Consider the following 25,355-nt stretch of genomic DNA (forward strand, 5'->3'; position numbering starts at 1 on the left):
ACAACGGCCGCAGCGCGTCCCGGGTCGCGCCCGGGGCGCTTGAGAACCGAGCCCGCGCTGACCGAGGCCCGGGACGGATGGGCGCTGCGGGCCGGGGCGCGGACCGCCGAGCGGCCGTGAGTACGGGCGGGCCTGGACACTGTTGCGCGGGCGGCCACTTTGTGGCGACCCAAGGAGCCTGCGGCTGCGGGCGGGGTCCGGAGGCACCTGTTGGGCGTCCAGGCGGGCGGGCGGGGCGCGAGTGGGCCGCACCTGTCGATGTTTTCCTTCTGATTTGATTCTTTGATTTGTTGGTATTTGGTTCACTCCGTTTGGAGCAGACCAAAAAGCCTAATATTTGCCCCCCGCCCCCGCTTTCTTCCCTCCTCCTCCCACCCCCGCCATGAAAAAAAAAAATGTACAGAGGGAATGAACTACATAATACAGGCTTTTCCCTCTTAAGAAAAATAATAATAACTCGCCATTGGGGAGGAAAATGAGACCAAAAAAGGTCTCCTAGGAATAATTAAGAAAAGGGGGAAACGTTTTCAAGTTGCCCACATAAAGGTCGTGACTAAACTGAATTGCCCTCCGCTAGTTCCCCACTTGGGGCAACTGGCTCTATTAAAGCAGAGCTTGCAAATGCCTTCGCTTTGGAAACCTGCTGAGCAGGGTCCCCCTCCCCCAGCCTTGCCTGTGATTGGCATGTTTGATGTCCAAATCGTGTGCTGGGTTGTAGGATAGAAATAATGACGAATTCCGTTTTAGGCAGACAGTGGCCTTGGGAGATACCAGTGTCCCCACCCCCAAGTCTTTTCTGCTCAGCTGCACGTCTTCTTTCTCTTTGTATCCAAAACATACACACCTTAACCTGTCCGTTTCTTTGCCAAGAATGTTGTTTTTTCCGTCAGCCAGAGTCCCTCACTCTCCTAAACTACCCAAGCCTCAAGACGCGGCTTGCCTGCTCCGGGAATCCCTTTCAGGTGCTTCACACGCGCCAGCTGCCCCTCTCCCGCCAGCTGGGCGCCCTTCAGCCTCTGCTCCGTTCTGGGGGATGAGACGGAGGTTTGACGAGCCCTGCCTTGAGCCAGGTGCTGCGCTCCGCCCCAGCGCTGCGGAGTTTCGCAGCCCTGCACTGGTCTCCCTGCGCCGGGCTGTGTGGGCTCTGGGGTGGCAGCAGGGACACATCTGGGGGACGGAAAGCGAGGCCCTCCGCTCGCCGCTCCTCGCAGGGTGCGAGTGTGTGCTGCTGGTGGGAGCCCCTCGGAGCCAGGGCCAGGGCAAACTCCAGTCTTAACCACGTCGCACGGGGTTGGGCCTGTTTGGGGCACTTTTTAAAAAATGACTGATCTTAATTACTAATCTGAGCAATAGTCCTGCTTTTTAAACGAAGCCCTTGTTTTGGAATAATTGTAAATTTACATACAAATTGCAAAAAAATAGCACAGGCCATCCCAGTGTGCTTCCCACTCAGTGTTACCTTTCTCTCTGTTCCCGTCCGGCATGGCCATGGTTCGTTTGCCAAAATTAGCAGCTGACACGGGTCCATTCCTGTAAGTTCCAGACGTGCAGTCTTTCTGGTTTTGAAGCACTAAAACGTGTAAAGCTCTTTTATGCTGAGAGCAGCGTCCTGTTAGTGTCCGTCTTCGGTCCCACCGGCCCTCACCAAGTCCACGAGGACCCTGTGTCTGGAGGCAGGGGTGGGAGTGCGGGGGGCCAGGGACTAGCGTGTCGCTCTAGTGCACTCTTCTCCCTGGGGGACTGAGAAAAGGAGTGTGGTTGGGGATGTGAAGCAGCGATAGAAGTCTGTCTGCTTTAAAACCATTCCCTGACACTCTTCATTCCACGTGCATTTGGTTTTGAATTTTAGAGAAGTAGTTAGATCTGTTAATCAGCAAAACCTCCAGGGAGTGGGAATTTTGACAAGAGATTTCAGCAGAGGTCGGAGAAAGTTCCGAAACAGCCAAGTCACTGGAAAGCCAAGGGTTCTGGGGAGGGCAGTGCGAGTTAACTTCCAGAAAGAAGGCAAGGGGATGAGATGGACTTGGCCAGCTGGGAGACCTTGGACGGAGACAGGGCCCTGCGGGAAACCTGTGTGCTGCTGGGAGCAGGGTAGAGATCCTGCAGCCAGCCCCACCCCCACCCCCGGCGCCCCAGAGAGGGACCCCTGCTCCGGCACCTGCTGAGCCACAGAGCCGGGATGCCCCGTGGGGTTTGTGAGGTGCTGAGCCGAGCTTGCTAACCCCACCACGCTGCAGTGACAGGACCTCTCGGGTGATCCTCAGGACCACGGTGTGCGTCGCATATCACCCCCATTTTACAGATAAGGTAACAGCATGGCCACCAAGTCCACGGCACAGTTTGAGTGGAGCCTTCTTTCACCCTTGTCCCCACTCCCCACCCTGGGCAGCCTTGTCTCCTGGCAAACCTCACCTGCTGGCTCCGTCCTGCAGCCGCAGCCACCTGTCTTCCCAGCCCCAGCATACTCCTCGCCCCCACTTCCTCGAGCACACTGGCCCCCTTTTCTTTCCTCCTTGCATTTTGGGTTTTTCCCTGCCCTTGCACAACACCAGGCTTTGAATGTTTGCTTATGTTTTATTTAGCATGTGACCAATAGTTTAAGATGACCAACTTCTTCCCTCTTGCTTCAGTTCAGTCTTCTAGGTGCATTCCCACCCTCTCATCTGGAGAGAAGGGCAGCCTTGAGGGTGTATTGTCGTTCCTGTGTCTTTTCCCCTGTTAGCAGGGAAGCTAGCAACCTTTGCTATAATGTCTCAAGGCCATGATGGGAAACTTTGTTACTAGTGGGAGAATCAAAGAAGAATGTATTGACGTTTCATCTGAAAGATTGGATTAGTGCAAACTCATTAATTGGTAGTCTCATGGGAGACGTGGAGACAGGACCAGACCGCCGGTGGGAGGAGAGCTGGGGACAGAGGTGCCCTGGCCGCCCGGCGAGGCAGGAACCCAGGGCCCAGAGAGGCAGGGCTGTGGAATGCACAGAGGGCCGAGGGCGCTCTGTCTGAGGGTAGCCGCGCAGGGGGAGGACAGTCTTCTCTCCCCTCTCCCCTCCCCCCTCCCACTGGATCAGGGGTCCTCAGAGGCTGCAGGCCCTGAAGTGTGGAGAAAAGCTTTCCTTCCTCTCACTGGCATCGGAAGGGAGTTTGTGGGTGTGAGGGGCACCTGGTACTGCCAAAGGCCCGCCACCCTCTGATGTAAACCCTTCCAGGCCTTTCCGTGCCAGTGTGAGTTTGAATTGTCAGTACACACACTTGGTATCAAAATCAGAAGTTACCAGAAAGCAAACACACTGCTTTTAGTCACCTGCCCTGTCCTTCCTGCCCCGGCCTGAGGTCCCACTGCTTCACGTGTACGAAAGTGTTCTGCTGGTCTCTGGGTTAGGCTCGAGGAGCTTTGTGCTCTTTTGTTGTTACAGGCAACCTTATGACAACCAGTATGCAGGTGGGTTGCCCCTGTGCGAGTGAGCCGGGAGCTCAGGGCCTGGGGTGGACCCTGGTCGGCGAGTGCGGATGGTGTTAGTTAGCGTAGGGCTGCATCTCGGCCTGCTCTCTGCGGTGGTGTTACCGACTTCCCAGAATCTTTGCCAGCCTGCTCGGTTGGAAGGCAGGTATCAGTGTGCCTTGAATGTGTGCAGATGAACATAACATAGGAAGATTCACGCTCGTCTACCTGTCTACAGGCGCTGTGGTCCAGGGTGCAGACCCTCTGGCTTTGAATCCAGCCCAGTGTCACTGTGTAACATTGGCAGATTGGTGAACCTCTCTGGGCCTCAGTTTCCCTGTCTGCAGAGCGGGACTAATAAGAGCACGCATCTCTTACTTAAGGCTGCTGTTCATTCATTTGGTTTTCACAGAGTCAGCTGCTTCCAGGGCTGGCTTTGGCTGTGCGGCCCCGGGGGAGTCTGCGTTTCCGTGCCCGTGACAGACGAGATGTCCCTGTGCACGCTGCCGGCCTGGGGTTCCGCTTTCTCCGTGAACTCCGGCCGGGCACAGCAGGCCGTGTGAGCACGCGCCGTGTCATTTCGAGCTGTGTTTTCTTCCCAAGCTCCCCTGGAGCTCTGTCCACCAGCACCCCAGTGACAGGGAGACCCTGGTTCCTCCCACACTGACAAGCCCGCTGCTTGTCTGCCTGGTGCCTCCTTTTTCTCCCTGGTGAGGCCGCGGCCTGGGGCGGGAGCTCACCCGCCAGGGAGTGGGAAGGCTGGGAAGAACAGCAAACGGCGTGGGGAGCAGAGAGAAAGGGGCGTCTGGGGGCCTGCTGGCCTGGGGGGAGCGAGGACCTGGCAGGGTGCCTTAGAGAGAGGGGGGGGGCCCTCGGCCAGCCTCCATTCTGCCCTGCAAGTGTCAGGACTCTCTGAGGCTCGTTTCTCACAGGTTTTGACTTCAGAAGTGCGGTAACGGCGCCATATGGATGCAGGCCTGATTCACGTTCTCCTAAAATAAGTGTGCATGCTTATTTCAGGAGAGACTCTTCTGGAATCCAGAGTACTGCTTTTGCTCTAAAAATTACCTCGCTCATCTCTTTTGGGGGGATGGTAGCTGCCTCCCCCCCCGCCCAGGGACATAGCGTCCAGTAGAGGACTCGGTTCACTTGATACATATGCTTTTTAGTCTCTTTTAAAGGCGGTTACAAACCAAGCCTGACCGCTGCTCTGCCGGAGCCCCTCGGGGTGGGACGAGGGTGGGGATGCCGAAACACCCCGCTCAGCCTTGGGCAGGCTGACCACGAACCCAGAGAGTGGGCCAGGCTCGGAGACATGACAGGGTCGTGAGCAGGGCCTCCCTGCCCCGAGGAAGGGGCCATCCAGACCCCTGGGGGCTCCTCAGGTAGAGGATGCCTTGGGGTGGGGGCTGCTCATGGGAGGCCACAGTGAACTGCCAGGCATACGTGGCATTGAGAAACTGAAAATAAATCCTTGGCAAGTTGCTACTTTTAAAGGTGTTGTCCTATTCAGTGTTTAAAAATGAGCCCTGGTTGCCCTGGCTGGTGTGGCTCAGTGGATTGAGTGCGGGCCTGTGAACCAAAGGGTTGTGGGTTCGATTCCCAGTCAGGGCACGTGCCTGGGTTACAGTCCAGGTCCCCAATAGAGGGCGCTGGAGAGGCAACCACACATTAATGTTTCTCTCCCTCTCTTTTACCCTCCCTTCCCCTCTCACTAAAAATGAACAAAATCTTTTTAAAATAAAAAATGAGGAGCATCCCCTACTCTGATCACGAACATAAGTGATGGTCGCACGTGTGAGAGTGTGACTCAGTGCAGGGCACTCTCTGTCCAAGGTTCCCAGTCGGGTTGCAGGCAGCGGTGCTTTTGCCATCCAAGGGGCCGAGAACTCTGGAGACCTGAACACCTAGCCTTCGAATAATCCAGGATGCCTCTCAGCCCCTTACATTATGCCTTAGTTTAGAAGGCAGTTCAGAGAAAGGAGAGAAGGGATAAAACAGAAATTATTGATTTAAGGCTCCTTTCAATTAAAAAAAAAAGGGTGAAGATATTAAAACAGATTTGACATGAGTTCAATACGAAGTGAGGTCAGAACAAGTTCACTTCTTCCTTATTGGCCATTACTGACCGGTGGGGCGTGTGTGGGTTTGAATGCATCCTGGACAGTGTGGGACGGGTGGGAGGGGAGTGGAGATGAGAGGAGACGCAGCTGGGGAAGGACATGGACTTTGCTGGTTGGGCTGGGGTTGGTGGTGTCCAAATTGACACTTTTGTGACCTCCCTGGGGCACGTCAGTGAGCTTATCAAAGATGGGAGGGTTGCCAGGGTTTGAATTCATACAGGGTCCAGTAGGCTGGAACAACAGGTAAAGTTGGAGTAAATGTATTGGGGCTAATGTTTTGTTAGATAGGGTGAGGGTCTCAGGGTGTGGGCAGTTCTGAATGTTACTACTAAACGTTATTCTTGCTAAGTGTTAAGATGTAGCACAGTATTTTAATGTAGCCCAGTACTTTGCAGACCAGCTGTAAACAGGATGAGCTTGAAAGGAACCCAACAGATTAATGTAGCAACTGCAAAGTAGAAATCAATGTGTAATTAACCAAATAGGATACATAAGCAATGGCTTAGCCTCCCTTAGGGACACTGGTTTGGATATGAATTCTGTGTCCTTTACTTGCTCCGAGGGAATAAAACTGCATTTCGACAACCAGGCTTCCTTCTTGAACAGAGCACCCCAAGCAGTCAACCCCTTAAATTTGGTAACAAGCTGTCCTTGATTCCAAAGAACCCCAAGGAAAAAATTCAGGATGGACACATGATTTAATAGCAGCTAATGGGGAAGGAGGTGTGTTTGGGGGATTAGTAACTGGGATTACCCAGTGCGGTCAGGCTTGTTGAGATACGCTTGTAAAGACCACAGACCGGAGAAGGCAGGGGCTTCGTCGTGGGGAGGCGGGTGTGGCCATGGGCAGATGTCCCCTCGCTGCAGGCCAGCCGGCTGGTCCTCTCTGGTGCGAAGCGTGATCGGGGCTGTACATTTTTGTTTACGGCGTGAAGTAGGATCCAACTTTTCCTCCTCCTAGACAGTTTTTATTTAAACCAGTCTTTCCCAGTGGGCCACAGTGTCACTTTTGCTATAGCTGGTGTCCATCTGTGGTAGGTGTAGGTCTCTTTCTGGGCCCTCTTTAAGGTCACATGGACCTGTTTCTGTCCCCAGCCAGTGTCATGCTCTTGATGACTCTGGCAGAAAGCGACAGGACCGGCTCTCCCGCAGACTCTGGAAGAGACACGCTCCCATCTTGCTCTTCACCAGTTTGGGCCTTTGATGCGATGGGCGTCCGGACGCACTACCTCAGAATGCGCTACCTGAGATCGAAGGCCTCGGGCTGACGGAGTGTGAGAACACAGCAGAAGCAGGAAGGTCCGTCTCCTTCTCCGCCTCGCGCTTATGTCCTGACACAGTCCATGAACCTCCCCTGCGGGGGGTGCCCCCATACCAGGAGGGGCGAGGACATTCTTATCACCAGAGACGGGGAACCTGGGGCTAAGAAATTGGTGTACACACACCTTGTTAGGCTAACCTGTATTGTTCTGGTTATTTCTTCACCATGGACTAGCCCAGCCCCAGCCCAAACCCCCTCTGCCTGGTTGGTCCTTCACGAATGTGCTGATTCTTTGTCTAAAATGTATACAAGTTTCCTGCTCCGGTTACCTCTCTAGGTCTTCATTCTTTCGTGCGAGCTCCTGTGGTGCCAGTTCAGTGAGATGTGTGTGCTTTCCTCCGTCTGCCTGTGTTGGTTCAACTGTCAGACCCAGCCAGGGACCCTCAGAGGGTCGAGGAAAACTTGTTCCTTCCCTTCAGACACTTGTAGGGTGAGTTTTAGAGCCAAGTGTGTCTGTCTGTCTGTCTCTTTCTTTCTCAGAGTCCCTGGTTCACACATCAACACGCCTTCTTGGATTTTGATTTGAATTACATTTAATGTAAAGATACTGTGGGTCCTGGCTGGTGTCCCTCAGTGCCGGCAGGAATCAGTGCCGGCCTGCGAACCAAAGGGTCACCAGTTCCACCCCCAGTCAGGGCACGTGCCTGTGTTGCGGGCCAGGTCCCCAGTAGGGGGCGCATGAGAGGCAACCACACGCTGATGTTTCTCTCCCTCTTTCTCTCTCCCTTCTCCTCTCTCTAGAAATAAATAAATAACATCTTTATTTAAAAAAAGAAAATTGTAGCGAACTTTATTTTTGTACTGCCGTGATTGAGGTTTGGTATCAGGTTGAGCTTCTTTTCCTAGAAGAGTTTGTGTCAGATCAGGGTTGTCGGCAGAAGTTATCAGTGATGTTCTCTGGGCCTTTCAGGTTTTTTTGATTCGTGTGTGCGTGTCCTGGGGGAGGAACCATTTTACCGGTGATTCCTTTTTTTTTTTTCTTTTTTCAGTTAATAGGATTATTCTTGAGTCAGTTTTGAAAAGTTACATTTTTTCTAAAGACTTATCTTTGTGGTTTCCATTTTATTTTAATTTTTTTAAAAGATTTCATTTATTTCTAGAGAGGGAAGGGAGAGAGAAAGAGAGAGAGAGAGAAACACCAATGTGCGGTTGTTAGGGGCCGTGGCCTGCAACCCAGGCATGTGCCCTGACTGGGAATCGAACCTGCGATGCTTTGGTTCACAGCCCGTGCTCAATTCATTTTATTTTTTAATTATGTTTTATTAATTATACTATTTGTCCTAATTTTCCCCCTTTGCTTCCCTCCACCCAGCATCCCCCATCCCCTCAGGCAATCCCCCCACCCTTGTTCCCTTCCACCCGTGGGTGTAAGTTCTTTTTTTTTTTTTTAATATATTTTATTGATTATGCTATTACAGTTGTCCCATTTCCCCCTTCTCTCCCCTCCACCCTGTACCCCCTCTCCCACCCATGTTCCCGCCCTTTAGTTCATGTCCATGTGTCATACTTATGAGTTCTTTAGCTTCTACATTTCCTGTACTATTCTTGCCCTCCCCCTATCTATTTTCAACCTGCATTCAATGCTACTTATTCTCTATACCTTTTCCCCCTCTCTCCTCCTCCCACCCCCCTGCTGCTAACCCTCCATGTGCCCTCCATTTCTGTGGTTCTGTTCCTGTTCTAATTGTTTGCTTAGTTTCTTTTGGTTTTGCTTTAGGTATGGTTGTTAATAATTGTGAGTTTGTTGTCCTTTTACTATACATGTCTTTTCTTTATCTTCTTTTCTTAGATAAGTCCCTTTAGCATTTCATAAAATAAGGGCTTGGTGATCATGAACTCCTTTAACTTGACCTTATCTGAGAAGCACTTGATCTGCCCTTCCATTCTGAATGAAAGCATTGCTGGATAGAGCAATCTGGGATGTAGGTCCTTGCCTTTCATGACTTGAAATATTTCTTTCCAGCCCCTTCTTGCCTGTAAGGTCTCTTTGGAGAAATCAGCTGACAGTCTGATGGGAACTCCTTTGTAGGTTACTGTCCCCTTATCTCTTGCTGCTTCTAGGATTCTCTCCTTTGTTTTTACCTTGGCTAATGTAATTATGATGTGCCTTGGTGTGTTTCTTCTTGGGTCCAACTTCTTTGGGGCTCTCTGAGCTTCTTGGATTTCTTGGAAGACTGTTCCCTTTGCCAGATTGGGGAAGTTCTCCTTTATTATTTGTTCAAATACGTGCTCAATTTGTTGCTTTTCCCCTTCTGGTACCCCTATAATTCGGATATTGGAACGTTTAAAGGTATCCTGGATGCTCTTAAGCTTTTCCTCATTTTTTTTTGAATTCTTATTTCATCATGCTTTCCTGCTTGGTTGATTCTGTCTTCCTTCTGGTCCACTGTATTGTTTTGAGACTCATATTCCTTCCTTTCACTATTGGCTCTCCTCCGTATATCTTCCTGCATCTCTTTTATGGTAACCTGCATCCTTTCATCTAATTTGCACCCAAAATCAACCAATTCCGTGGGCTTTCTGATCACCAGTGTTTTGAACTGTGCATCTGATAGACTGGCTATTTCTTGGTCGCTCAAAAGGATGAGTCCTGGGGGACTGATCTGTTCTGTTGGAAACATTTCTTTCCCTGTCTCTCCTTTTTCTTCTCCCAGTCTGGCTGCTCTTGTTATGGTGGGGGGGGGGGCGGAGCCTTAGGTGTTCACCGGGGCTGGGCACCCCAGTCGCTAGATTGTGACGTTATATGTGAGGGCGAGGGTGGGGACGGGAGGGAACAATGGCGGCATTTCCGTTCTCCTGGGATCTCAGTCCCTTCTCTGGGATTCTGGGCTGAGAGCTCTGCCCTGGTCCACAATCGCTGCCTCACTGGATCCGCTAGCCGCAGCTTGCGTACTCAGGGACCAGCGCTGCGTTCTTGCGCCCCGATGGCTGTCGCGCCAATTTCGCGCCAAATTTTCCCCGACCTCTGCGCGCCGCCGACCCACGCCAGCCCCGCGCCCACCCGGCTCGTCGTCCCCTACCAGTCTGGATGTACGGGTCTACTTCAACTTCTTGGCTGCCCGACTTCCATTCAGATAAATCCTCTGTCAGTTCTGGGTGTTATTCTGACTGTAAATTATTGTTGTTCTAATCTTGGTTGTGCGAGGAGGTACGGCGCGTCCACCTATTCCTCCATCTTGCCGGAAGTCCCGGGTGTAAGTTCTTTGTTTACTCTCTTTCCTACACTAGACTTTGCAGCCCCACAGCTACACTGGAACTATCCATTTGGACTTCCTGATTCCCTCACCTCTCACCCATTCTCCCCGACCCCTTCCCATCTCATTACCTTTAACCTTTGGCATTTTAATGATGATGTGTTTGGAATGGGCCTCTTTGCGTCTATCTTGTTTGGGACTCTGTGCTTCCTGGACTTGCATGACTATTTCATTCACTAAATTAGGGTTTTCTTTCATTGTTTTTTTCCCAATAGATTTCCACTATTTTTCTCTCTCTTCTCCTTCTGGCACCCCTAAGAAGCAAATGTTGGAATGCTGGAAGTTGTCCCACAGGCTGCTCACACTGTCCTCGTTGTTTTGGGGGATTCTTTCTTCTCGTTCTGATTGGCTATGTTTTGCTTCCTTATGTTCCAAATCATTGATTTGATTCTTGCCTTCATCCACTCTACTTTTGTTTCCCTGAAAATTGTTCTTTATTTCAGTTAGTGTGTCCTTCCTTTCTGACTGGATCTTGTTTATGCTGCCGAGGTCCTCACTAAGTTTGTTGAGCATCCTTATAACCAGTGTATTGAACTCTGCATCTGATAGGTTGATTGCTTATCTCCATTTCATTTAGCTCATTTAGCTATTTTTCTGGAGTTTTGAGCTGTCTTTTCGTTTTGGCCATGTTTCTTTGTCTCCCCGTTTTGGCAGCCTCCCTGAGTTTGCTTCTGTGCATTAGGTAGGGCTTCTTTGACTCTGTGTCTTGGTAGTGTGGCCTAATGTAGGAGGTGTCCTATAGGGTCCAGTGGCACAGCCTCCCCTATCACCCACACTGGGTACTTGAGGTGTGTCCTTCGTGTAGGCTGAGTACACCATCTTATTGTAGCTGAGCCTTGGTTGCTGTTGGCAGATGAATGGGAGGGATTTAGCCAGGCCAGTTAACTGTATGGATTGGCCGTGACCACTGACCACCAACCTCTGCCCTCAGTGGAAGGTCAGCTGTGCAGGGGCAGGGTGGTGGTGCTCCGACGTGGTCTGTAGCTGTCCACTGGGTGCACTGACCCTGGGTTTCCCGGGTGGTGCAGACCAAGATCAGCCCCCACCTGTGTTTTGACCAGAGCACCCTGCCTAAAGCAATCTGAAATAACTGCTACTTGTGCTGGGCTTGGAGATTCCCAGGCAAAGCCAAGCTGTGAACCTAGGCTGGCTGCAGCTTGTTTGATAGGATTTAGAAAGTTGTGGAGGAGGAGCCAAGTCCAGACATTCATATGTAAAAGAAGCTTGGGTGGGCCCTAAGTTGGTTGGGGCAGAGTCTCAGGGATCTCCAAGGCAGGTCAAACAATACTAGCCAAGTTGTAGGGTGGAGGATTTAGAAAAGGTGAGTGACCTTTGCTCACCTTGATGCCAAACACTTCGGTTTCTCCTAGGTGCTGGAGCTCAGAGAGAGTGAGTCTGAGTAGGTAAGTCCCTGTGTGGGTTCTTCAAGGGGAAGTGCTTGTGGCTCTAGCAGTTTCTTCCTCCGACTCAATCTCTGCTGGTTTTTGCAGCCAGAAGTTGTGAGGGACTTCCTGGCACTGGCACGTTTGGCTGGGGGGCCTGGTGTGGGACTGGGACTCCTCACTCCTGAGATGTCCCTCCCGAATTTTTATCCACCACACGTGGATGTGGGACCAGCCTGTTCCACGTCTGTGCCCCTCCTGCCAGTTTGGATGGATGTGGTTTCTTTAATTTTGTAGTTGTCAGACTTCCATTCAACCCAATTTTTGGTTCTGAGTGATGGTGGTTCTATATTTTAGTTGTAATTTTCATGTGGTTGCGCGAGGAGGCAGCCATGTCTGCCTACACTGCCATCTTGACCGGGTGTCCTGTGGTTTCCATTTTAAATATATTGACTTAAATTGGTCATCCTGTTATTCGTGAATCTTATCCAAAAGTGTGATATCCTGTTTCCATTTCTATTTGATCTCTCCCCCTCTCTCCGCGATAAGTCTCACCAGAGGCTTGTCAATTTTATTTGGCTTCTGCAAACACTTTTGGCTTCGTTACCTCCCTAGTGTGTTCAAGTTTTGTGTGTTTTTTAATATATTTTATTGATTGTGCTATTACAGTTGTCCCATTACCCCCCCTTCATTCCCCTCCACCCTGCACACCCTCTCCCACCCACATTCCCCCTCCTTAGTTCATGTCCATGTGTCATAAGTTCTTTAGCGTCCACATTTCCCATATTATTCTTGCCCTCCCCCTATCTAGTTTTTATCTACCATCTATGCTACTTATTCTCCGTAACTTTTCCCCCTCCTCTTCCCAATCCCCTGTTGCTAACCCTCCATGTGACCTCCATTTCTGTGGTTCTGTTCCTGTTCTAGTTGTTTGCTTAGTTTTTGTTTTAGGTGTGGTTGTTAATAATTGTGAGTTTGTTGTCCTTTTACTGTACATGTTTTTTTATTTTCTTTTTCTTAGGTAAGTCCCTTTAACATTTCATATAATAAGGGCTTGGAGATAATGAACTCCTTTAACTTGACCTTATCTGAGAAGCACTTGATCTGCCCTTCCATTCTAAATGAAAGCATTGCTGGATAGAGCAATCTGGGATGTAGGTCCTTGCCTTTCATGACTTGGAATACTTCTTTCCAGCCCCTTCTTGCCTGTAAGGTCTCTTTGGAGAAATCAGCTGACAGCCTGATGGGAATTCCTTTGTAGGTTACTGTCTCCTTATCTCTTGCTGCTTCTAGGATTCTCTCCTTCATTTTTACCTTGGCTAATGTAACTGTGATGTGCCTTGGTGTGTTCCTCCCTGGGTCCAACTTCTTTGGGACTCTCTGAGCTTCCTGGAAGTCTATTTCCTTTGCCAGATTGGGGCAGTTCTCCTTTATTATTTGTTCAAATAAGTTTTCCACTTGTTGCTCTTCCTCTTCTCCTTCTGGTACCCCTATAATTCGGATGTTGGAACGTTTAAAGATGTCCTGGAGGTTCCTAAGCCTCTCCTCATTTTTTTGAGTTCTTGTTTCTTCATTCTTTTCTGGTTGAATGTTTCTTTCTTCCTTCTGCTCCACTCCATTGATTTGAGTCCCAGTTTCCTTCCTGTCACTATTGGTTCCATATACATTTTCTTTTATTTCACTTAGTGTAGCCTTCAGTTTTTCATCTGATTTGCAACCAAATTCAACCAATTCTGTGACCATCCTGATTACCAGTGTTTTCAACTGTGTATCTGATAGATTAGCTATCTCTTCGTCACTTAGTTGTATTTGTTCTGAGTCTCTGATCTCTTCATTCATTTGGGCCTTTTTTTTTTTTTTTTTTGCCTTGTCCCGCCTGTTACATAGTGAGGGGCGGAGCCTTAGATGTTCACCTGGGTGGGGCAACCCAGTGGCTGTGTTGTGACACTGTATGTGGGGGCGGGGTCCGAGAGGGAACATGGTGCTTGCTCTGCTCTCTGCCGGATTTCACTCCCTTCTGCCGCTTCCTGCAAGCAAACTGGGCCCTTCTGGTGCTGATTCCCATGTGGGTGGGCTTGTGTATGTTCCAGGACCCTGTGGGTCTCCAACAAACTCTCCTGTGATGCTGGGAGTCTCCCGGCACCTCAACCCCCACAGGTGTTTTCAGTTGGTGTTTCTAGGCTTTATTTCCCGGAGCAGGGACCCTGGGTTGTGCGGTCTGTCTCGCTCCCTAGTTTCACCTGGTTTATCTGTACGTGAATGTGGGGCCACCCGGTCAGCCAGCCTCCTTGTGCGCCGTGCCCCGCTTCACAATCTCTACCTTTATGGGTCCGCCCGCTGCCACCCGGAGTCCACCAGCCACTGCTTTTTCTGCTGCGACCCCTCTCCACCCTCTACTACCGGTCTGGATGAATGTGTCCACTTTAACTCCTTGGTTGTTGGACTTCCATGCAGTTCACTTTTCTGTTAGTTCTGGTTGTTTTTTTGTTTCTAAATTTTTGTTGTCCTTATTTTGGTTGTGTGAGGAGGCACAGTGTGTCTACCTACACCTCCATCTTGGCCGGAAGTCTCCATTTCTTAATTTCTAAACATGAGTGTTTTTCTAGTTATATTTTATTACTGATTTCTACCTTAATTGTGTTGTAGTTAGAGAAGATACTGTGAGTTCAGTCCTTGGGAATCTGCTGAGACTTACTGTGTGGTCGGTTTTGTAGGTGTGTGTGTGCTTCAAACAAGTATGAGTTCTGCTACTCAGTTTGCCTCGTGTCTTTTAGGTGCAGCTTCTCTGTCGCTGCGCACACCGTCCAGATCCGCACTCGTCTGTGTGTGTCTGCTCTGCCAGTTACTGAGAAGATAAAATGCAAATATATTTTATCGTGTGTATTTATGTAGTATATCCTGTGTATATATGCATGCTCTAAGTATATACTAAGTATATAAATATATGAAATATACTTTATTCTACTGTGTATACTGTAAGTAGTAATTCTTGTCTGATTACTGATTTATGTATTTCTTCTTGTAGTTCTTTTTTTTGTAGTTTGATTTCAGTAGTTTATTTAGGAGACAAAACAGTACCAGAGGCTGGTAGTTCTGTCAATTTTTGAGTTATATGTTTTGAGGCTGTTATTAGGTAATATATGTACTTGCTGTTTATCTCTTGCTGTTTTTACTATGAAGTAACCCATTTACCTGCTAGCAAAGTTTTATTCTTTGCATATTACAGGGTGGGGCAAAAGTGGGTTTACAGTTGTTCATATAGAAAATAATACAATAGATAATACAAGAATAAACTGCTTTATGTACTCACGACTGTAACTCTACTTTGCCTCACCCTGTGCATCTTCCCTCTGCTTTGCCTTCTCTTGCTTCTTTGTTGCGAATCACTCAGACACAAGAAATACGTTTTCAAAATGGACTGCCAGCAAATAACTGCAGACCATGCCTACGCATTGCCGCCTCCCCACTTCCTGGCCTTTCCAACCCTTTCCTGTCTCCATGTTTAGGATGTGTCTCTTGTAAGTTGCATGTAGAGGACTTTTGTTCTCTGATCAATCTGGAACCTTGAACTTGAACATTTAGTCCATTTGCATTTTATGTAAGCAGTGCTCTGCTTGGGTGTAAGTCATCCTCCTTTCTCTGTGCTTTCTGTTTCTGACCTTCTTCCCCTCTCCTTTCTTGCCTCCCTTGCAGGGGTGTCCAGCCCTGGGCCCGCAGGCTATAAATGCAGCCCAACACAAAATCGTAAATTTACTTAAAACCTTTTATTTTTTGCTCATCAGTTTTTGGTAGTGTTTGTGTATTTAATGTGTGGCCCAAGGCAACTCTTCTTCCATCTCACACGCCCCCTAGTGGGGACCCAGCCTGCAACCCAGGCATGTGCCCTGACTGGGAATCGAACTGGTAGCCTGACCCCTTGGTTCACAGGTATGTGTGCAATCCACTGAGCCACACCAGACAGGGCTAACTGTATCTTTTTAAAGCTATCCAGGTCATTGTTCTGTTTACTGCCTATGTATTTACTGCTTTCTTTATTCACTATTCCTTCTTTTAGAGCCTGAAGCTTGGACTTTATCTAGTGGTGTTTTTCTTCTGTCCGAAAAGCACGTCCTTGAACTTCTTTAGTGATATTTTTCTGAGGTCATACTTTGTAGTTGCCTGAAGATATCATTTCCCAAATCCTCTAAAGATATTTTCACTGGATATGGAATTCTGGGATGGCAGTTATTATCTCTAACCTTAAAGGTTCCTCTACTGCTGCCTTCTGGGTTCCATTGTTTTCCCTGGGAAGTTTTTCTGTTGAAAGGTAATTTCCCCTTTCTGGATACTTGTAAGGCTTTTCCCCTGCGTTGGTTTTCTGCAGTTTTATTAAGTGGCTTGTGTGGCGTTATTTTTATTTTTCATAGTTGTAATTATTGGACTTCTGAAGTCTGTGGATGGGTGTCTTTCTGTAATTCTGGAAAACCCTCAGTCTTCTGTCACTTCCTGTGTTACCTCTGCCCATTCTCTTCGCACTGTGCCCTCTGCCAGCGTGCGCGTGTCTGTACCTGGGGTGTGTCCAAGACGTCACTGCCAAACCCAGTGCCACAAATGTTTGTGTCATGTTTCGTTCTAAGAGTTTTGCGCTTTTAGCTCTTAATTTAGGTCTTTGATCCATTTGAGTTGGTTTTGGTTTGTGGCTGTGGGAGGGGTCCGCCTCCGACCACTTGCAGGTGGCCGTCCTGCTGTCCAGGGGCGTTCCTGGAACGTCCTCCCCCGCTGAGCGGCCCAGGCACCCTTCTCTAGAATCATTTGACCACATCCAAAGGTTTACTTCTGTATTGCCATGCAGTTTCTTAGAGACCAGTTAATAGTGGATCCGTCCCTGGCGTTCATAAATGCCATGGTGCTTTGAGTCATGAATTCCGTGATTTGGGACGAGATGTATCTCGTGCTGCTGTCGGCCCCCCGAGACGGGACTGGCTGCTGTTTCCTGAGGCCACACACAGCGTCAGGTGTATTTGATCAATGTTTTCCTCAAGTTACTTGAATGTAAAAGTAGTTCATCTGCCACTTTCAACTAAGTTTAGACAGGTTAAACTGATTAAGTGCAAGTATTTTTTTGTGCAGTTAATGCGAAGGACTAGATCTTTAACTAGAAAGCCCTGCCTAGCCGCCTCCTTCACACGCATCCTGGATGCACCTTCCTGGTGAGTTTCATTCTCTCCGTGACTCACTGTGTGTCTGGACTTACTGACAGGTTGTGACGTCCTCCTTGCGTCCCCGCTGTGTGGACAGTGCCACACGCCCTTGGAACAGCAACGGCTCTTGCGTGCATGTTCCAGTGCTGCTTCTGCCAGAGACCCCCGCAGAGCCGCGGTTCGTCCGGTGCCAGCCCTGAGCTGAGCAGCACGTGCCCGGCAGAGATGGTGAAGATGACAAAATCCAAAACTTTCCAAGCTTACCTGCCAGACTGTCACCGAACGTACAGCTGTGTCCACTGCAGAGCCCACCTGGCCAATCACGACGAGCTGATCTCCAAGGCAAGTGGTTTGTGCCTAGAAGTGGATGAGAGTCCTTAACAACCATTATCACCCCTAGTTCGCAGATGGACGAGGCAGGTAGTGTCACACAGCTGCCTGGGTTTGCTGTGTCCTGAGAGTCTGGGGCCTTCTGGGCAACGCTGATGGAAGTCCCACGTGTGGTGACGCAAGGCTACACCAAGAGGCCATGGTGGCTGGGCTCGTCAGGCCGGGCACAGGGGTGCCCGCGGTCCCGAGGAGCAAGCCGGGTCGGTTGTCTGCCCGAGCAGAAAAAGTCGTGTGAAGCCAGACCCACGGAAGGAAGAGACAGTCTAGAAAATCTGGGGAAACAGTGTAAGGAGAAGGGAATTAAGACTTTCTTAAAACTTAGAATGGTTAAGAAAAGAGGCTGTCGGGTGGAGAATGGTATCTTCCGGAAAAATCTTTTGGAAAACGCCCAGGAGGGAAGCGCCGGCCCTCTTTGCTGCCTGGGAGATGTGACGAGAACAGCCCCTTCCTTTCTTATTAGGGAGAATTCTTTATTAGCAGGATGTAATGCTTAGAATTACCCTCTTGTGAGCTTTTATTTTTCAAAGATTTTATTTATTTATTTTTAGAGAGGAGAAGGGAGGAAGAAAGAGGGAGAGAAACATCAATGTGTGGTTGCCTCTCGCACGCCCCCTACTGGGGACCTGGCCCACAACCCAGGCATGTGCCCTGACTGGGAATCAAACTGGTGACTCTTTGGTTTGCAGCCCGCGCTCAATTCACTGAACTACACCAGTCAGGGCCATTTTCACTTTAGAGAAAGGGCTCACGACTTGTCATTTTGCAGCCAGCTTTCGTCCCTGAACAGCGCTTTGTGACTGTCTCCCCACACACACTCATGGTGTCTGTCCCTGTCCCCCTTTGTTCAGTGTCTGCGTGAATCCCCGTGTGAAACAAACCCACTGTCTGCCCGCCTCTTGGTGGGTGTCTCTGTCGTGTTTCTTGTGATTGCAAACACTGACAGCCACTGTTCTCGTCCCACTTCCTTGTGAGTGCACACCGGTTTGTTCTTGGTGCTCGGTTCTGCGAGGTGGGGTTGCTGGGCCGTGCGGTGTGCCCCTTCCACATGCCGGTACTGTCAGCCTGAGCTCCCATTGCCCTTCCTCTCTGCCTTCAAATTTGGGCCAGGTGGCAGGCAGAGACACCCGGACAGTGTTCTTGATTTGGTTTGCGTTTCACTGGTGACGCCTGCAGTCGTCTGTTCCAGTTGGTCATTGGAGCCTGGAACCAGCGCGGGTGAACCCCCTCCCCCCGCCAGTGTCCCCCATCCCCAGGAGGGCGAGGGTTGCAGGAGCTCAGGCTGGGGGTGGCCCGATTATGTCAGGGAGGCGCTGGTACCCCGTTCTGCCTCCTAAGTCATCCGAGAATGCATAAACATGCTACAAGCTGTTTCTTAGCTTTGTAACACTTTCCTGGGGTGAGCTGTCCTTTCCCCCAGGGAAGGGGCCATCATGGGCTGTGGCTTTGTTTTTATTTCAGTGGAAAAGCAGGAAAACATCCTCTTGCTCCTAATATCTGACAGACAGGGGGCGTCCTGTGCTGGAGGAGTGAGTGAGAAGGACGCCTGGGCGGCCCCTCTGGGGCTCCGGGGGCTCCGTGACTCCCGGGCCCCCCATTTGGGAAGATGCTTGTCCCGCCCGGGGCCCTGAGCGCTGCCCCTCGCACTCTGCCAGGAGGCCCTTCGGCTCACGCCCCGTGACCCGGACTCGGTGTCACCGCTCTCGTTCCAAACCGCCAGACTCGCCATCACCTGTGCCCTCGCACAGCAAGCCTTCTGAAACTGTCTTTCTTCTTTGCAGTCCTTTCAGGGAAGTCAGGGACGCGCCTACCTCTTCAATTCTGTGTGAGTACTGCTGCCGTGTTCGCCATCAGGCCGGGCCTGTCGCTTCTGTCCACCCGTGTAATTCCTCAGAGCTGGGGCACATAGATAGTGTTCTTCACCAGCAGATAGTGTTACCCAGCATCACTTACGTGGTCTGTAAAGAATTCCCTCTCTCTGGTCTTGAGAGCGTTGGGAAAGCATGAGGCTCCTAACTGAGGAATGAGTCCCGCACACATGGTGTGGCCTGATTGCCATTTGCGGTGGGCTTTGAGTGTCGCTGCAGCAGAGCTGTGGCCACCGCCCCGTGGCTGTTCCCTGGGGTTCTCACGGGGAAACAAAAAGTCGTTCCTTCTCATAAGAGGTGGCGGTGGGCAGGCGCTGGGGGAGGCAGGGAGTCAAGAAGAAACAAGGGCGAATTGCTGGTGGCCTTTGGCTTGAGAAGTCACTGCGCAGGGTGGGAGCCAGGTGGGGGTAGGAACGCCCTGCCGGCCCGGGGCCCCTCCAGGGACAGTCTCCAGCACCTGCTTCCCCCTCCCTGCAGGGTGAACGTGGGCTGCGGCCCCGCGGAGGAGAGAGTGCTGCTCACGGGCCTGCACGCCGTCGCAGACATCTACTGTGAGAACTGCAAAACCACACTTGGGTGGAAATACGTGAGTAGCCGCCTCCTTCTGACAGCTCAGGGACACTCAGACTTACTCTAGCAAACAAAATGTTTACACTGGAAAACAAAATCTGCAGAGGCGCGAGATCGCGCCCCCGAAGTGTGACCCCCAGTCACAGGTCAGAGGGTTCGTGCATTGAAAGAATTCCCGTTTAACCGCTTAAAGACGCCTGGGCACGCAGCCCCACCCACAGGCCCCATGCGGCCTGGTGTCCCACTCACCGGGGATGCTCACTGGCTGATGGGCCTGGGGCAGGGGCTGGGCGGTCCCCTTGCAGTGGGGATCACAGCAGCCCCTCTGCCCTGCTTGGTGCCTTGTATGCCTAGAAGCCCCTCTGTCCACAGCTCTTATTCTCGGCCCTTCTTCTCCTGGCACTTGTGCTGAGTGGCGCCCTCCCGCCCCATCTCCAGCCTAACTGTTGGCTTCCCTCCGCCCCACCGAGGCTGGCCTGTCCCTGCTCTCTGGGTGTTGGGCTTTGGGAAGTCTCTCCTCGTTCTCTCTGATCTCACTTGTTTTGACCTCTTTTCTGTTGATAGCTCCCACACTTGTCCCACTGCCCCAGCCCATCCCCTCTGCCCTCCCCACCAGCCACCCCATGGACGCTCCCACCCCCATTTGGGAGACCCGTCTGGTGTGGCATGTGCCTTCCTGGTGGTTGTCTTCTGCAGCCATTCTGGTTTTCTCCATCAGGGCCACTCGCTCTCCCTCCTCAAATTCTTTTTTTTTTTTTTTTTTTTTTTTTAAGGATTCAGAGAGAACATCTTTTTTTTTTAAGATTTTATTTTATTTATTTTTAGAGAGGGAAGGAAGGGAAAAAGAGAGAAACATCAATGTGCGGTTGCTGGGGGCCATGGCCTGCAACCCAGGCATGTACCCTGGGAATCGAACCTGCGATGCTTTGGTTCGCAGCCCAAGCGCAATCCACTGAGCTATGCCAGCCAGGGCCCTCCTCAAATTCTTGATAGTTGCTGGTGTCCCATGTCCCTGTCAGATGGAAAGGGACACAGTCCCCAGCACAGAGATAGGCTTAGTGAGGTCTGCGTGCTTCCCCAGGCCTTCACCTGCTCGCCCATTCCCATCCCATCCCTGCGCACTGCCCGACTAAGGGCCTCCCTCCCTGCAGCATCTCTGGACTGTGCCCGGGGCTCTTGGGGAGTCCCCCTCATTCTCCGTTAACCGCAGTCCCTGGGAGGAGCAAGATGCTCCTCGTCCCACCTCCCAGCTTGCCCTGCACTGCTGTGGTGGGTGCTCAGTAACAACCTTGAAATGGTATTTCCCTATAAGGTTAACCATAACTTGATGGCAAGTGCACAGTAGGCCTGCATCGCCCTCAATGGGCTTGTCACCCGCGACAGACCCCTCCCGGCCACGAGCCTGGTGCAGGGAACCCCTGGGGAGACACGTACATATGGACTCCTTTTCTTGGCTCAGAGTGTAATAAAGTTGAAAAAGGAAACCGTTTGTCCTGAAACCTTCCCTGTCTCTACTTTTTTTTTTTTTTTTTACCCCAAGGAACATGCGTTTGAGAGCAGTCAGAAATACAAGGAAGGAAAATTCATCATCGAGCTGGCCCACATGATCAAAGACAATGGCTGGGAGTAAAGTGAAGAGTTCCTGTTTTCTTTTGGATACCGTTTCGTGAAAGAGACTGTAATGTAATGAAAACATAAGAGCATCCTGGATGACAGTATTTTCTTGAACTTGAACCTTGCTCGCCAGCTTCTCCTGGCCGTTTCCATGGGTAAGGCTCCATCCGGTCTATGTCCTCTATATGTACATGGTCGTCCCTGAAATATTCCTAATGTCTCAAGTGCTAGAGAAAGAATTAACCAGCTGATGACCTAGCCGTCTAGTTAACGCCTTCTCTAACCTGTGCCTCTGAGGTTGGGTTTGGCTGTGCTCTCCCACTCGTGACACTGGACCAGGTCTCTGCAGACCCCAGGGGCAGGGTCTCCTCAGAGAGGGGGGTCACCCCCGTCGTGCAGCATGAAGGGTTTTAGCCCACTGTTTTCCTAGTTTGCAAAATTACAAATTGGTTACTTTGCTTGCAAATGAGCTGTTAAGTCATAGTGTTCGTTTCAGAATTTTCCAGAAGCAGTCAACAACTCTATTGTATGCACCAAGAGTGCTTTTTTTCCCAGCCTTATTCCAAAAGAGGGCTCCATTGATAACATTTTAGATAAGTTATAGAGAAATGTGTCTAATGGAACGTCTTGTTTATTTAAGCCAATACCTTTCTCATCTGGAGAGCAAGTGAACTAGTCGCTAGCAGAGACTGTTCCAGGGGCCACAGTCCCGGACCCAGGGCTCCCGGGGTGGGGCATACGTGGGAGTCAGGCCCGGAGTGGTCAGTCCGTGGAGCAGTAATAGTTCAACACACTGGACTGAGCGAATCGGATTTCCCTTCTACTCTGTTGTACTTGAAGAAAAATAATTATTTTTGCATATGAAAGAGGCCAGAACTAACAGGATAAACTTTCAAACTTGAGATTTGGTAGATTGTTTTAATGTTTCCAGAAAAGGTTAAAGTTGCAAGACAGGTGTAAACTTTGTAAATGAGGTGTTTGTTTTGCTCAACGGGTCACCCTGCCTCACCTGCTTCTGTCCCATGGGTGACATAGAGGGACCCAGGCTGTCTCCCAAGTCCTGACTTTCTGCCCTCTGTCGTAAGCTTCCGTCCACCCATGCTGCTGCTGCTGCGGGGAGTGGGCACTATGCAGGGGCTTGCACCAGTTTGCAGAAAATGGAGGCCAAAAAACATTCCCAAATAAGTTTTGTTTTTTACTGTTTGAGCCTGAAAAGGGCCGGGGGAGGCGGGGAGAAAGGAGAGCAGTGTGCCCGGATGTTTCTCAGCCTGAGATGGCTCTGAAACTGCCCTCAGGTGAGGTTCATCCGCTGGCAGCAAGCCCGCGCCCCTGCCCCGCGTGCAGCCTCCCGAGCCCAGAGCCATGGCCCCTGCAGGCTCCGGGCTCCCCTGCCCGGTTCTGGTTCGGCCGCTCACCTGGAGCTTCCCTTTGGCACCATCTCTGCCTAAGTCTCCACGCCGTGCAACTCGAGAAGCGTGGCAGCCCCGGGTGCAGGGACATCAGGGCGCGTCAGCACACGGAGGAGGAGGAGCCTCTGACGCACGTCTTCGACTGGGAGGGAAGATCTTTGTTCAGCAGTGGGGTCTCTGCACTAGCAGGTGCTCCCGCCGGCTGCTGCTTCCCTGAGCTGCTGTCCCCAAAGCTCTGGGCTGCCCCGGCACTTCCCGTGTGTCCTCCAGCCGTGCAGCCTTGAGGCCTCCAGGGCGAGGTGACTCCCATCGCTGCCGGGATCCGAAACCTGGAGACGCCTCACCAGTGCGCTGGCACGTGAAACACAACACTCCGGCAGCTCCGTCCTCAGTGAAAACTTGGAGGACGCCTTCCTTGAGGAGTGAGTACTAACTATTGAGAACTTGGCCTAAACTGACATCCCCTTCTCGGTCCAGTCCCTCCGTGAGCCCCAGTGCTGCCCCTGGAGATGCTGGGGGCCGCGACTCCGAGCGCTTCCCCACGAGGTCTTGGCCGAGACTGAGGACTCTTTCCGCAGTTCTTCCGATCGGTTTTTGTACATACTAACCTTGTATCTGAAGCTTTTCTATGTTCTGGGCGAGTTTCCGGCCCCTTCCGTTCGCGCACTTTGGTTTCTGTCCTGTGTCTTGTGAGGGCGCCAAACCCTTCTTCCCAGTGGAGTTACGACATTTGTGTTTTCTTCTTTTTTTGTAACTGATACGAGTATTCTTACCCCTTTTTTTGTCCTCTGCGAAATCCAAGCTCCTTTTGAAACCAAATGAACCGACCATGAGCTGGCTTCAGGGAAGGACGCCCACGAAACCACGACCAGACGTGCTGGGAAAGGGCTGGAACGTTCCACCCTCTTAAAACCCTAAACAGCAGTCATCATCCCCTGACTTTTATTTATTTAAAATACTGTCCTTGAGGAGAGTAGGAGGTGATGCCAAGATTATAAATGCATCTAACACAAAACTAGGCCGTGCCCTCTGGCACAGTACACTTGCTTTAGAAACGTGGTTTAGTTTTGTTGCCATTTTATATATACATAAATATAGTATTTTTGTACCTTAACACTTAATCTTGATGGCATCTGTCAGATATTATTAGCAAGGATCAGAAAAAGGAATTTTTCAAAAGTCCTTTAATTTACCTGATGACCTCACCAGGTACTTAAAAAATCCAAGTGGTTTTCACTCCTGGACGACTACAGCTTAAGCTCCCAAACCACCTACAGAAACGTAAAGCCTCGTCTGTCAAAGGTTCCGGGCTGGCCCGTCCTCCCGCCGTGGGGTGGCCCACGGGGCTGCGGCCCGGCTGGCCCGGAGGTCCACCCTCAGAGCGGGACTGCTGAGCCCGAGCGCACAAGCCCCCCTCGGCCTCCCTGTGTCCAGCCCTCAGTCCTCTGTGTCTGTGAGGTTTAAAAATAAAGCTCCCATGTCCAGTGTCTCCTTTTCGGTAGCACGTGTGTCTCAGGTGCCTCTGCTCTGATGCCGAGGGACAGGGCTGTGGTGCTGTGCAGTGCCCGGCGAGCAGAGGGGCCTGCTCTCCTTTCCGCAGGTGGTCCCCGGCCTGCACGGTCACATGCAGATACAGCCTTTGGGGCGCCGGCTGCCAGGCTCACTGCCCGTTTGGGGCCTGTGATCAGGGCCCGGAAAAGCCTCACCATGTAGTCACAGGGCTTCGGCTAAGCCGCACTCTGCACTTGCTTCTGAACTGTGGGAGGGCTAGCCGCCTCCCCCAAGGAGAGTCCAGGAGACGATGGTGTGCTGTACCCACGCAGGTCACCAACCCCACCCCCCATGTCTTCACCCGACCCTGCCTGCCCCCTCTTCCTGCGTGAGCCAGTGCTGGTGCAGACAGCCTCTCACAAGTGAGAGCTCGGCTGTCTGTGGTCTGAGGGGGCGTGTCTGGCTGAAGTTGCAGAGGGGCTAGGCACTCACTCTGCAGAGCCCAGGTCCCCTGTTGCCTGTCGGGGGTGCAGGGAGACGGCAGAGGGACAGGCCCGAAGCGGGGCACGGAACTTGTTCTCAGCACAGGGGACAGCCAGTCTCTGTCCTGAAGCAAGACGAGGCCAGTGAGCTCTGGGAAGGCGGCTTGGCCCCGTGCGGACGTGCACACAGGGCCAAGACCGAGGCTGGTGACAGCCCTGGAACCTGGTGTTCGGCATGAGAGCTGGGGAAGATCCAAGGTGCATTCTGGAAGGAAGCTGCTGAGACTCACCGGTGGAACTGAGGTTTCGGATGAGGAGGGAAAGAGGAGCAACCAAGGGTGGAGCCGAGTTAGAGTTTCAGCGTGACGAGCAGGATGGGTGGTGGCCTGTGCCGACGGGAGGGCGTGAGAGGTGGGCAGCGACCCTTTCAGAGCCCCAGAGCTAGAGGAGACATGGGCCTGGGAGGAGGCAGCTGTCGCCACGCTTCCACAGAGGCACTTCAGGAAAGCTGAGGTAGCAGGGTCAAGGTCAGGAGAATGGGAAGCAGGCTGGCACAGGCTGCAGAGTGAACAGAAAACAAGGACGGGCAGGCAGCAGTCAGCTTTTTGAAGACATTTATAGGATCAGGGATCTTTCAGTCAGCAAATGCTGGTACACCGGGCCTGACAGCCCTAAACAGCTGGGGCTGACGGTCGGCGCTGAGCACAGGGTGGGCCCTGAGGGTGGAAAAGAACGGGTGAGGGGAGCATGCCAGCTCACTGGGGCCTTCTATACGGCCAGCAGGAGCCGGCTGTCTTCACCCACGTGGTCCCATCACCGTCCTGAGGCACAGA

At 51.4% G+C, this 25,355-nt stretch overlaps 2 protein-coding genes across 7 annotated transcripts in view; one reads left to right on the plus strand and one right to left on the minus strand.

Annotated features, from left to right (window-relative positions):
• On the plus strand, nucleotides 1-24,035 carry YPEL1 (yippee like 1). The gene is made up of 5 exons (XM_028528408.2): nucleotides 1-116; nucleotides 16,761-17,043; nucleotides 18,870-18,913; nucleotides 19,434-19,542; nucleotides 21,067-24,035. The coding sequence occupies exons 2-5, from the start codon at nucleotides 16,837-16,839 to the stop codon at nucleotides 21,154-21,156; spliced, it is 450 nt and encodes a 149-aa protein (XP_028384209.1). The 5' UTR covers nucleotides 1-116; nucleotides 16,761-16,836; the 3' UTR covers nucleotides 21,157-24,035.
• PPIL2 (peptidylprolyl isomerase like 2) overlaps nucleotides 22,340-25,355 on the minus strand; it is a 41,662-nt gene continuing 38,646 nt past the window's right edge. For 4 of the 6 annotated variants that reach the window (XM_036014544.1, XM_036014547.1, XM_036014548.1 and 1 more), the window contains one exon: nucleotides 23,719-25,343. The gene's annotated coding sequence lies outside the window, so the exon portion shown is untranslated. Of the gene's footprint in view, nucleotides 25,344-25,355 lie in introns of all 6 variants that reach the window. The other 2 variants (XM_036014545.1, XM_036014546.1) reach the window with 2 other exon arrangements.

This window comes from Phyllostomus discolor, chromosome 13 (assembly GCF_004126475.2).
Source record: "Phyllostomus discolor isolate MPI-MPIP mPhyDis1 chromosome 13, mPhyDis1.pri.v3, whole genome shotgun sequence".
Classification (NCBI taxonomy): domain Eukaryota; kingdom Metazoa; phylum Chordata; class Mammalia; order Chiroptera; family Phyllostomidae; genus Phyllostomus; species Phyllostomus discolor.